The sequence below is a fragment of the Leptodactylus fuscus genome, chromosome 8, assembly GCF_031893055.1.
Source record: "Leptodactylus fuscus isolate aLepFus1 chromosome 8, aLepFus1.hap2, whole genome shotgun sequence".
Lineage (NCBI taxonomy): Eukaryota > Metazoa > Chordata > Amphibia > Anura > Leptodactylidae > Leptodactylus > Leptodactylus fuscus.
The window spans coordinates 20986278-20999168 of NC_134272.1; the positions used below are offsets into that span (position 1 = coordinate 20986278).

At 44.1% G+C, this 12891-nt stretch overlaps 1 protein-coding gene across 1 annotated transcript; it reads left to right on the forward strand.

Moving 5' to 3' along the window:
- The first annotated feature begins 445 nt into the window (after positions 1-445).
- Positions 446-10948, forward strand: LOC142217545 (interferon-induced very large GTPase 1-like). The gene is made up of 3 exons (XM_075285830.1): positions 446-525; positions 4456-4690; positions 6246-10948. Exons 2-3 carry the CDS (start codon positions 4480-4482, stop codon positions 10946-10948), a joined length of 4914 nt encoding a protein of 1637 aa, XP_075141931.1. The 5' UTR covers positions 446-525; positions 4456-4479.
- The last annotated feature ends 1943 nt before the right edge of the window (positions 10949-12891 follow it).

The window sequence follows — 12891 nt, forward strand, 5'->3', positions numbered from 1 at the left end:
AGAAGTGAGGGAAGGTGAGTTTATACAATTTGTTATTTTTAATCACCTCCCCTGAGTCTCCACTTATTATACTCAGGGGTCTGAGGAAAACCCAAAGTAATATAATAGTGACAAATCCAAAACTTTTGGATAATCGTGTCTAGAATAGTTCATGCTCTCTCTCTATTTATATACAGGCATATCCATGTATACACAGAGTCGGCCTGCTCACTGCTCCATCTCTTATCTCCCACCCATTAGCTCCGCTCCCTCTTGACATGTTCAGGCACAGGACACGCTATCACCACAGGCTGCGCTCATTTCCATAATGATAAGAGATATGTAAATAATAGCGATAGCTGATGATGATTTATTGGGCTGGGGAGGGGGCTTCTTCTTGTATATTGTACAGTAATAGATACTCAGACACTTGGACAATTCTCACGTCTTGGAGGAACATCTCCCTCCCATAAAGAGCAGACCCCAGACCCTCCATCATCCCGCATGACATGAGGATTACTCCAGGGACACTGGGCTCGACTTCAGGTATGTGATGTTGGGTTATACCTGGGAAGAAATAAGAGAGCAATTCACCCCTAGTAATAGAGTCGCCCCCTAGAGGAAGGTTATCAATGGCAGCATTTTACGGGGAACTAGAGCAAAGTATCCTAATGTCTGAGCTACATCTCCTGACTAAACACTTTCAGGTCTTACCAAACTGTGTCTGTAGCACACATGTACTGCTAAATGAGCCCATAGGACCCCATTGTACCAAAAGAGGCCAAAACAGTGTTCTTTTTGGCCCCTTTATCCTTCTCAAGACTCCCTTGTTCTCTCCATATTCCTTTGTCTTAATCCAGTTTTCTTTGTCCACCAACACCATTGTTTTTCCAATTTTCTGTTGCGGTTCTGATGCTTTTCCCCCTCAAGACTCCCCCTCCGCAGTCTCCTCTCTCCCCATCCAGACTCCTTAGTCCCCTCCAGTCCAGTATATTGGGCTCAGTCCAAAAAAAAAGACACATTTGTGACACTTTTAACTTACTAAAACGTAGAAATAAACTGAATCATAGACTCAATATGATCAGATAGGACCTGACCATCCAGTTGGCCCCCTTATGTCTGTAGTCAGCTGACACCATTAACCCCGTCCCGTCCTGTGTCCTGCTACTACGACACTATAATGGGATGGCCTCAGGACACAAGCCTGCACAATAGACAGCAGGTGTCAGCCGGGACTGGAGATAGTCAGTTTACAGTGACTGCAGCACCTAAAGAGTCTGACAGAGAGACTGTCACATGGTGAATGGCCCAAAATAAAGGTTGTGTAAATACAGGGGCAAAAATGCTGTCTGGCCATCTCTTTAGTCACAGTTAACAAAAGCTAAGGAGTAGGTTATACGCACCTTGAAGTGATGCCACTGAAAAATACAGCCCATCCCACAAAATACAAGCCCCACATAGAGAAAAGGTTAAGGCTTTCTAAACGCAACAAGGAATGCCAAAAACTAAACAATGCAGTGTCCTTAAGGGGTTAATAACTTTCCAACTGATCGAAACCTTTTTCTATGGGTGACAACTTCAACCTCCTCTGCTGACCTCTAGTGGTCCCTGTAAAGAATACACAATGGCAGATTCCTTAGCATCTGGATACAGACGGCCGAGCATGTTATACAAGTATAATCCATATGAGCACAGCCACAGTAGAAGCGGCTATGGGGCCCGGAGGCAGACAGACCACCCAAGTACAGGAAACAGGGGGTTGTCTCACCCTGCTATGGGTCTTCTTCGTGATCAAGTCTAAGCAACAGATCAGATATGGGTAATTTTAGGTAAAACCCATAATAAGCAGTCCCAAAATCTCAATGAAATAATGAGGACCCCAGACCCAGTGTCTACAGCGGTATATCGCCGTGCCGGGAGATCATCTACAGCTTCGCTTCTGTCTCATTTGTTTCTGGAATTTCATTGGGCTGATAAGAATCTCAGTTGTTGTCAGCCGGCAGCACCGGCACTAATACAGCAGGCAATCTGCCAAAGACCGACACCTGCACATGTGAGGAGGGCGCTGTGCCAAGTAATGATGTAACGCGACATAATGAGAGTGCTGATCTCTGGAAATCTCTTCTTTTCTTATTTTTTGCTATGATGTATCTAATATGTAGAAGATGCACACAGTCGATCAGAAATCTCCCCATCTTGTCTAGCCAGATTTTATGCAGCTCTATGGGTCCCCATGACTCCATACCAATCGTGGTGTAGTCTGACCTTAAAGCCCCATATTTCTTCCCTGCTCCTAGTCTGAACTCTATAAAGGGTGATAACAGCAGGTCAGTGCTATACACACAAGTCAGACTGTATGGTATAAAACTAAGGGAATGCCTAAGCTACATTTTCTTCAAGAAGTTCTAGTTCTGCCAACCATATCAGTGTATAAGAGGGGAAAAGGGTAACAGCCACACAAATTAGAGAATTCTGAGAGAAGGTAAGAGCAACTTTCCAGGGAACATCCACTGAGCTCTGAACCTGCAGCTGCACAAGCAAAAATAATAGCCACTGAGCTCTGAACCTACAGCTGCACAAGGAAGAGACAGCTACTGTGTTAGAAAACTGATGCAACAATAATAGACAGCAAGTCCTGGACAACCAGAATCCTCAAACACCGAGGCAAAAACAGTCTTGAGTGTACCACACCCTCCTAACCAGAGCAGAACCAGGCTCCAGAGGTCTTCACTAGAGCTCCTGATGGTGGAGTCGGACTTGGTAAATTCTGGGACCCGGAACCACAGCTGTCCAGAAAGCGCCGCACACTCAGCGCACCCCAAGTAATAGAGGACCCAAAAAACCCTGAAGTACTAACCTCAGTGGATAAATAAATTGGAGAGCTGATCAGCACGGAAAGAGATGTTCTGAGGTTTGCCAGGAGGTAGCAGAAGTACAGCAGGGAAGTAGTACAGGCCAAGTCGGTACACAGGAAGTCACGTGGTAGCAGGAGGCAGAAGCAAATGCGTAGTCAAGAGAGTCGGGTCATACACAAGAGGTCACAGAGCAGCCAAGCAGAGGTCAAGCAGGAGTAGTCAGGAAACAAGCCGAGGTCTTCTACAGGAAATCAGAAAGTAGCCAAATCAGGAGGTCAAGGAGAGTAGTCTGGAAGGCAAGCCGAGGTCATAGACAGGAAGACAGAAGGGCAAACAGGAGATTCAGGGAGGTCAGGATAAGAGCTGTAGCACAGGAGGAGCTGTCACCAGGCATTCTGAATAACCAGCAGCGGGCCGGACCCAGAATAAGGCGTAGATAGCCTCCGGCCCACTGCTGACCCCGGAAGTGCTGGTCCCGGCTCCAGGAGGAAACCAGCATCCCTGCAGACTAATGCGGAGGTTCCGGCCCTCCTTCACAGGGGACCTGAAGCGCCATTCCGGTGCTGCAGACAGAGCGGGTCAGCAGCCTCTGTGCGGTATAGCGGAAGCTCTGGCTCGCCCTAACATACTGAGCTCTGAACCTACAGCTACACAAGCAAGAAACAGCTACTGAGCTCTGAACCTACAGCTACACAAGCAAGAAACAGCTACTAACCTACAGCTGCACCAGCAAGAAACAGCAACTCCAAAAGTAGAAGGCTGTAGAAAGCAGATATAGAAAATAAAAGAAGGATAGCAAAAATACAAAAGACATAATCTCTACTAGACTACTCTACCTACCCCCTATAACAAATATACTATATATATATACTGTGGGGAAGGTAGCAGCAAGCAGGACCCAACCAGTCAGACAGGGACACAAAATCTGGTGCAAACAGGTTTATTTAGAAAAAAACCCAGCAAAATAAATAAACCTTCACGTCAGGCACAAAAAATAAGCACAATAAAATGCAGCCTTAACGCAAAACAAAAGTCCTGCTCGTTCGAGCTCTAACTAATACAGAATGTTAAGAAGGCTAAGTGTACATGTGGCTTACTTCCAGCCACACAATCAAACAAAACACAAGTCCCTGTTTGGTCTCACCAAAGCTCAACTCTTGGACAGACCCAAGCACCTCTTCTCACTCCCAGGATCTGCCCTGAAGTGCAGGCTCTGCAGCCTTTTATGGGCCAGTAGTGAGCCCAGGACTGACACCTGGGGCTGAGGTCTACTAAAGACCCGCCCTAGACCACACATACGTCAGAAATCTAGGAGATATATATTGTGAGTCCAGGACTCTGCCCGTCACCGTCTCACAATACTAATAGGTAAATTGGATTCCTATAACACATCTTTCCCTTGTGGGTGTTAGGGATGAGCCCATGTATGGCAGGCACCGCCCCTTCTCCCCCTCCCACTCCATAAATTTGCTCCCTGCGCTTTGGTTTCCTTATGTGGGGGGAAAGTGTTACAAATATTCGTCATTGTCCTTATGAACAAGCCTAAGACACATCCAACTTGGAAGAACAAAAAAAGACTGCGGTGTAATACGTTATACATGTAACTGTCCATCCTTTCTAGAGTGACGGACAACTCACATACACCATGGATCTAGAAGAGGACGACAGTTACTTCGGTGACTTGTTCCTAGACATGGATCAACCTGAGGAGGCGAGTAGTTCTGCGAGTGAGGAGAATCCTGTAGAAGCAGTGATACGAGCCTGGAATCCCAAACATGAGCAGCGCGACAACAGTCTGGAGGAGAGAATATCTAACATTGTACTCATGCCATACCTGCCTGGATTCACATGTGACTGTAAGTATTAAGTGGGGAATGGCAGTGAAGGAGTTAAAAGTGTTATCCAGAGACTTAAAACTCCCAGCATCTGGCCCAGTCTCTCTATATTCAGGTTTGTGGGGTGGTTCCAGCTCCTGGCACCCAATTCCTTCCTCTCCGTGTCGCTTGGTGTGACATATGTTGTGGGTACTCATTATTATAGTAAATTCAGCCCCTTGTCTATTGTGCACCAAGAGAATAATGATCAGAGGCTCACGAGAGGTGAAGATAGATACTCACCTATCCCGGGTCCCCTTTCAGATTCTGCTGCTCCCTTGGGGTCATCTTTGGGACTTTTCAAGTCTAGTGGGTGATTAATCCTCAGCGGTCACATGGGGTGCACCAATGTAATGAGGCTTTGACGCACCACGTTGTGAATATTCACAAAATCAATCTCAGAAAGCAAAGTTTGTCCATCTTTAGTTGGAATCTGCTCAGAAACTTGATGTTCCTAACACACAAACCCCAAGCCGGATACTGGGAAGTATAAGTCTCCAGAATTTATTATATTATATTCATTATATTATTATACCTCATGAACATGACGGGTAAATTGTTGTATAGGGCAGACTTTAGAATCCACAGCGTCAATCCCTTTATGCAGATTTTCAAAGCGGATTTCACCTATTCTAAAGTGAGGGGTGAAATTAGCAACAAAATCTGTGACAAAATCCATACGTGGATTTGATGTCAATTTTTTCTCAGATTTTGGTAATATTTTTACATGTGCATGTAGGGTGCAGCTGTCAAGGAAAGGGTTAAAGGGATTTTCCAGGCAAAAAAACAAAACATTTTTCAAAGAAGGTCTATGAATAGGCTAATAAGTGCAACCTTCAGGGGTACCAGCTCCTCCTCTACTTGATGTTTGCTCGTGCCTAGATAGAGCCGGAGTGCTGCCATGTGTCTGCCAGCTGCCCATGCCTGCACAATGGAACGGAGTGCTGGCTACAATACATGGCGGCACACTGGCTCTATTGCACAATCATAAGTAGATGTCAAGAAGAGGAGGAACCGAAGAACCCTCCTGAAGGAATTGATGTCCCATGCCAGAAGAACCAGACAGGAAGACATGTAAGTATGATGGGGCGAGGTTGTTTAGTATAGGGGACGTTCCATTTCCAGGAAATCTGAAACTGCTGCTGGTGGGGTCACAGTATAAAGTATTGTAAAAAATATGTATTCTGAGTTTACAGGACCTGGCACATATGCGATGTCCTAGAACTCCCTGAACAGCTCAGGTCTCCATTTCATAACAACTAGTGGGTGGTAGAAGTCTATTACTATGGTCACAGAGTTCAGCTCACCAGACAATCTGAATGAATGAGGCAAAAAAGGATCAAACGGGAGGATTTAGGGGACAAAGCTGTGGAGTTGTGATGGTCGCCACTTCCTGATCTCATGCACCCATGGGCACTGAACACTTTCACTGGTCACTAGTGCAGTTTGTATATTTAGATAAGTCACAACATAGAACGAATATGTAATATAACTACTATATATCTACCTATAACTAATGCTTTCTTTCTATGTACAGCCAAAGCAAAAACATTTGAAGCAAAACTGAAGGAACTGGACATGGAAAAGTTCGGAACGTCAAAGCTCAGTCTTACGGAGGTCTTGAAGGTCGGACATGAGAATCTAAAGAGGATCGTACCTCAGAGAATTGAAGATGTTCCTTGGTGCTTCCTACAGAACCTCATGGCTGTGAACAGCAACGCAAGAAACACAAGGTACGACCAGTCCCTGAATACAAAGCTAAGCATGCAGCAGGATGAAGATATGGATTTCATGGATGATATGGACAATTCAGGTTCCATCCACCCCTTGGATGTTCTTTGCCTCCTCCTGCATTGTTCTGATAGCTTCCTGCAGCAAGAGATTGTGACCAAAATGTCCATGTGCCAGTTTGCGCTCCCTCTGCTTCTTCCCTCTGGGGATGGTCCAGATAGCACCTTCATGCTATGGGCAATGAAAAATATTGTGAAGCGATGGAGACCTCACTCCATGGCTGACAGTAAAGGATGCCGAGAAGAGAACGTGGTGAATATCCCTATGCCAGTCTTTTCTTTTGTCAGGCTGGGAAACTGCAACTTGTCTAAGTCGAGAATTCTGAATTGCATTCTCAGTTTGGCTCAACAACATCATGATTTCTTTGTCCATCAGAACATGGATGGTGCAAATACTTCAAGGGAAATATCGAATGGATTGGTAGAGATTTCATGGTTCTTTCCCGGGGGTCGAGAAAACCTGGACACGTTCCCCGATCCAATTGCAGTGACCAACCTCCGTGGTGACCTTGAGTCCAACTGGGAACAGTTTAGTTTTCTAACTAAGGTGTCTACAGCCATCTTCATCTTCATCGAGAGTATAGATGAGGAGCAATATCGCCTGCTAGAAAGCATGGAGGAAACAAACGCAAACTACTTCATTATCATTGCACCAACATCTAGATCTATAAGCGAGGAGACACAAACATACATAAAGATGTTGTACCCAATACTGAAAATTAACAGAAAACACGTCTTGGTGAAGAATATAACAGTAAATGATGCAGAACTAGTGAAGAAATTACAGATAATTATTGCAGATCTTATTAAATCTTCATCTTGCTACATTACTCTGGAGGAGATGTCACATATTGCAGAAGATCTTGGGATACTGGTGGACGAGAGCTCAGAGGAACATCAGAACACCAGAAAGCTTGCTCTGGAAATTACAAAGGATATTAAGGATGTTGTCCAATATAAAAATGAAACCATGAGACTGCAAGGAGATCTATGGCAGCAGCTGTCCAAAACGGAGAAGGAAATATGTAGGATGAAAGGACTAGGGAGTGGTAACGCAGAGGAATACAAAGCAAAGCTCTCCAAGAAATGTTCTGATCTGCGGAGGCAACAAAGTCAACTTGGTTTCACTGAGGAAACAGTCAGGTTCATCTGTGCAATGAAGAACTTATCCCATGTTGAGAAGTGCTACTTTCTGAGGTGGATGAAGTTCTATCTTGACTCAGTCTCTCGAAAGCACATGAGCTCTCTACAAGCAGAGTACAAGGAGTACTGCTATGACTCGAGAGCTAATATAGATAAGTTGAAATACTTGGATCGGATAATATTAAGCAGCTCATTAGGGATAGAACATTTTATCAGAGAGGTAGGACAGATTTATGAAGCTCAGTGCTTTGCAGCAACGAACAGTAAGGGGTACGAGAATGCCCTACATGAATTCCCAGGAATAGCTGCCGATCTCCTCTTGGATGGGTTCCCGTTGGAGCTTATTGATGGAGATGTCTCCAACATTCCTTTACAATGGATAACTGATGTCCTGAATGAGCTGGATAAGAAGACCGGAGGACAATGTAGGATGAGAGTGATAACTGTGCTAGGAGTGCAGAGTACGGGGAAGTCCACCCTTCTGAACACCATGTTTGGTCTACAGTTCCCTGTGGCCAGTGGACGATGCACCCGAGGAGCCTTCATGACCCTTATCAAAGTGAAGGAAAATTTTGAGGAGGAACTTGGTTGTGAATTCATTTTGGTGATTGACACTGAAGGGTTGAAAGCTCCTGAATTGGCTTCTCTTGATGACAGTTATGAACACGACAATGAGTTGGCCACATTAGTGGTTGGGTTGAGCGACATCACCATAGTCAACATGGCCATGGAGAATACAGCAGAAATTAAAGATATTTTGCAGATTGTGGTCCACGCATTTCTAAGAATGAAAGAAATTGGAAAGAAACCCAATTGTCAGTTTGTCCATCAGAATGTCAGCGATGTCTCTGCCTATGAGAAGAATATGAGAGATAGGAAGAAACTTCTGGAACAATTAGATGAAATGACAATAGTGGCTGCCAAAATGGAAGAAAAAGATAACGTTACAAAATTTTCTGATGTCATGAACTATGATCCCGAGGAACACAGCTGGTATGTTCCTGGACTTTGGCACGGGGTTCCACCTATGGCTTCAGTAAATACAGGGTACAGCGAGAATGTTTTTGAACTGAAGAGACATTTGTTTGACATAATGAAAAAACAGCAACGATCAAGAAGCTCTCAGAGGGTAACAGACTTCATTAAATGGGTGAAAAGTTTGTGGAACGCTGTGAAGTATGAACATTTCATCTTCAGTTTCAGGAACAGTCTGGTGGCCGAGGCTTATAACCAATTGGCTATAAAGTATTCAGAGCTTGAGTGGAAATTCCGTAAAGCGATGTACAAATGGATGACCGAAGCAGAGAATGAAATATCAAACCAATTGGCCTCAGAATTGGAGGCTGAGACATGGAGTGGGATCAGTGAAGACATGCAGCGAGCATTGCAGGAAGAAGAGAAAGAAATGTTAGGTGCCTTGGAGAAGTACTTTGAGAGTGGGAACAAGTATGTGCACCTGGTGGAAAGGTACAAGGAGGATTTCTATAAAAGTGTCATGACTCTTAGGAATGAAATTGAAGATCATTTAAGAATGAAATGTGAAGAAGACATCCGAATACAGAGAGAAAAGCATGAGATACAGTTTGTTCAGAGCAGCTACTTGAAGATCATTGAGGAGAAAGCCACCAGTCTCTTGGACAACTGCAAAAGTATAAAACATCAACTGAGTAACGAAGAACTCGAAATGGAGTTTGAGAACATGTGGAATAAAACCATCTCAGGATTACAACTCAGCAGCCTAAAAAAACACAATGTCAGCCGTGAGATGGTAGAACAATTGAGGAAGGACATGAGGCACAAAGCTGGTTACATCAACGAGAAGCTCAGTGACGTACAAAGCGTGGATGACTATGGACAGAACGGGCTGGTCTTAGACAAAAAATACGTTCAACCCAGCTACTATGAAAGTATGTCTAACGCAACTCTTGCAGAATATTGGAAAAAGGTAAACAATCTTGTGGCGTCCTTAAAAGAGCAGTGCAGTCATTATGTAAGTGAGCAAGTGAACACAATGAAGGACTACCACGAGACCTACAGTCAAGAAATTCTAAACATCATAACCGAAAGTCTCAACCAGGATGATATTAGAGCCCTTCACCTCACGCCATTGTTCGAGCTAGACATGAAGCTTCACCTCTTGGGTCGAGCTGCCCCTTTGTTCCAGAAGAAGCATAATGTTTTCTTCCAAGAGAACAACATGAAGTTCTATCTGGACAACCTGAAGCCTCAATACCACTCCATGTTTATTAATGTATACCATGAAAAAGACGAATCCAAGCTCAGAGCACAGCGGTTCTGTGAAGTTTGTCTGAGACCTTCTCTCACAGACTACGTGTATAAAAACTTGGGTGGAGAAATTGTGAACGATATATTAACAAGCAGCGACTCCATCCAATACAGCAGCAGAACATTCTTCCAGTACACGTTGCTCAAAGAGCTCTTAGAAAACTCAGATTTCACTCAGTATGTCAAGTACAACAACCATTACGAAACTTTTGTGAAGACCTGGATAGTAAAATACATCACCAACAAGTATAAGGAGTCTGGCTCTCTAGAATCCTTAAAATCAAAAATTTTGGTCTCCATCACCAAGAAGATAAGACAAGCCCTCAAAGACCCAAAGGTGACGGAAAGTTCTAGTGTGTCTATAAGTTTGAAGACCTTTTGTGCGATGCTGAAGAAGGACTTGGTCATATCGCAGAATGAGATGAAGGTCATTACATTTCAGAATAATGCCTGCCCCATTCAGTTCTTAGCAGACATTGAAATATTCCTTGAGGAGGTGGAGACGGAAATTACTACAGAAATTAAACATTTTACAATTGATTACGTGCTCTCCAAAGCATCAGTGAAGCCTCAAGAGGAGTTGTTCAAGAAGGTGTTTGGATGTGGGAAGCAGTGTCCTTTCTGTAAGGTCCCCTGCGAGGCCGGAGCGGCCAACCATAAGGAGCACTTTGCCTCTGTTCATCGACCACAAGGGTTAGGAACGTACAGGTGCAGAGATTCGAAAATGTTGTCCTATTCTATATGTTCCACTGATGTGGTCAGTAACACGACCTTCCTAAACTCAGACACGGAATGGAAGGCTCGCCCTTTCAAGCAATACCGCAAATATTACCCCGACTGGAGCATACAACCCGATTCCACCATCGGGGCCTCAGATTACTGGAAATTTGTCTTTAAAGAATATAATAAACAATTTTCAGATTATTATAACGCCAAGCCGGCCGAGCTGCCCGAAGACTGGTTCCTGATCTCTAAAGAGCAAGCGCTTCAAAGCCTGAAGGACACATTCAACATGAGATGAGTACTAGAAGGGGAGATTGGACCAGCACCTCCACCTGGAAGATCTGAGACAAAGCAAGGGCTGGGTTATCATCATCCAAATCAAAATTAATTGAACTTTTTATCTCGATTATGATTAATGGACAATTATTTTAGCAAGCCACACCCCCTATTTATATGCCACACCTTGCCCTGAATTTATGGTTTTAAATTATTCACATTTTAGCAATCTGATCAGATAGCGTGCGTTAGGCCCGGACTATGGTCCGTGTGGTTTCCATTCAGTGTCCGCACGAAACATGCGGAGAGAAAAGCCTTGTAAGCAGCACTTTTCTCTCCGCATGTTTCGAGCGGCAACCACATGGACCCTATTACAGACTATGGGGTCCGCGAATTGCTTTAGGTAGACGCTTTTTTAATGCATATAAGTTTCTTTCCGAGGGTCCCAAAGCGGACTCACCCGAACGGAAACCGGATCACAGATGTGAACTGGGCCATAGCGACAAATCAGTTAGCAGGTTGCAGTGTGAGATAGGATGGCATGGATACAAAATAATTGAAATAATCTATATGACCGAGTTCACACCAATTAATTGAGCAGACATTCAAATTCATTTATTTTTCGATTATTTCCCCAGTCCCAGACAAAGTTGTTGGGATTTTCTCCACTCTGTCTCCAGCTTTTGTACATAGGATTCATTAGTGGTCACTTTCTAAAAGTGAAGGGAACTTCTAATCCAACTTCTACCATAGGGGTCACCTGCGACAAGTTATTTTATTGGTAAGTAAATATGATGGAATAAAATATAGTGTAACGCTGAAACTTGTGCTGTTGTCAGGATAGCAGTGGCAGTCCCAGCACAGCCTTCTTGCATCAGGAATGACGTCCGTACAAAGGTTTTCCGGGAACTTAATATCAATGGACAGGTCATCAATATCAGATTGGTAGGACCCTACACCCAGAGCCCCCACCGATCAGCTGTTTTAAGTGGCTGTGGCACTTCACTGCTCACCAAGCACAGTGCCATAGTTTGTATACTGGTTGTATTTGGTATTGCAGCTCATTTCCATTCACTTGACTATGTGCTATCACTGACCTGTGAAGAGGAAGTGCCACTCTCCTAAGCACTGTAGCTTCTTTAAACTGCTGATCACGGAGGGTGCCAGGTATAGGACTCCCACCGATTTAAGGATGGCTACAGTCTAGCTTGGATCATTAAAAGGTTTCGCCAAGGAAGGTTTCAATAATACTTCCAATCCCAAGACCCAGACAGCCAGGACCATTCAGGAGCAACACAAAAAGTCCTGAGCTCAGATCAACACAGATGGTGAAGGTGCTAGGACAGGTAGACAGGTACATACTCACACTACGTTAAGTTTTATTACATCATATTTGGAAACCAACTAACTAAATGGGCTAATAAAGTGTTCACAAAAGTAAAGCTCTCCCATCGTACTCAGGCCATGCTGAGAACTGTAGTTCTGTAACAACTGGAGATCAGTATTCTATGAGAATAGATGACAGAAATATCTGCGATCGTGGGAGCCACACGGTGGCTCAGTGGTTAGCACTGCAGCCTTGCAGCGCTGGGTCCTGGTGTTCAAGTCCCACCAAGGGCAGAAAAACCATCTGCAAGGAGTTTGTATGTTCTCCCCGTGTTTGTATGGATTTCCATCCCATAGTCCAAAAAAGACATACTGATAGGGAAAAATGTACATTGTGAGCTCTATGTGGGGCTCACAATCTACATTTAAAAAAAAAAAAAAGAAATATCTGCGACCGCTTAATTTATCTGAACTAGTTATTATGGCCACAAGAATTTAATTCCTGCAATGCCCATTCAGATTAGCGAAAAAGTCTGCAAGAAATCTGCCTGGTTTCAATAGATCCTAGGAATCTGGCCACAGAAATATTGTGCTTGCTCTGGGGTTGCCATGGGAACAGGCTCACTCTTCTGTGTATGA

Excerpts from the sequence above, each read along its gene's own strand:
- LOC142217545 (XM_075285830.1), top strand. The coding sequence starts at position 4,480 with ATGGATCTAGAAGAGGACGACAGTTACTTCGGTGACTTGTTCCTAGAC. Across the intron at positions 4,691-6,245 it reads GCCTGGATTCACATGTGACT|CCAAAGCAAAAACATTTGAA; the intron begins GTAAGTATTAAG and ends TTCTATGTACAG.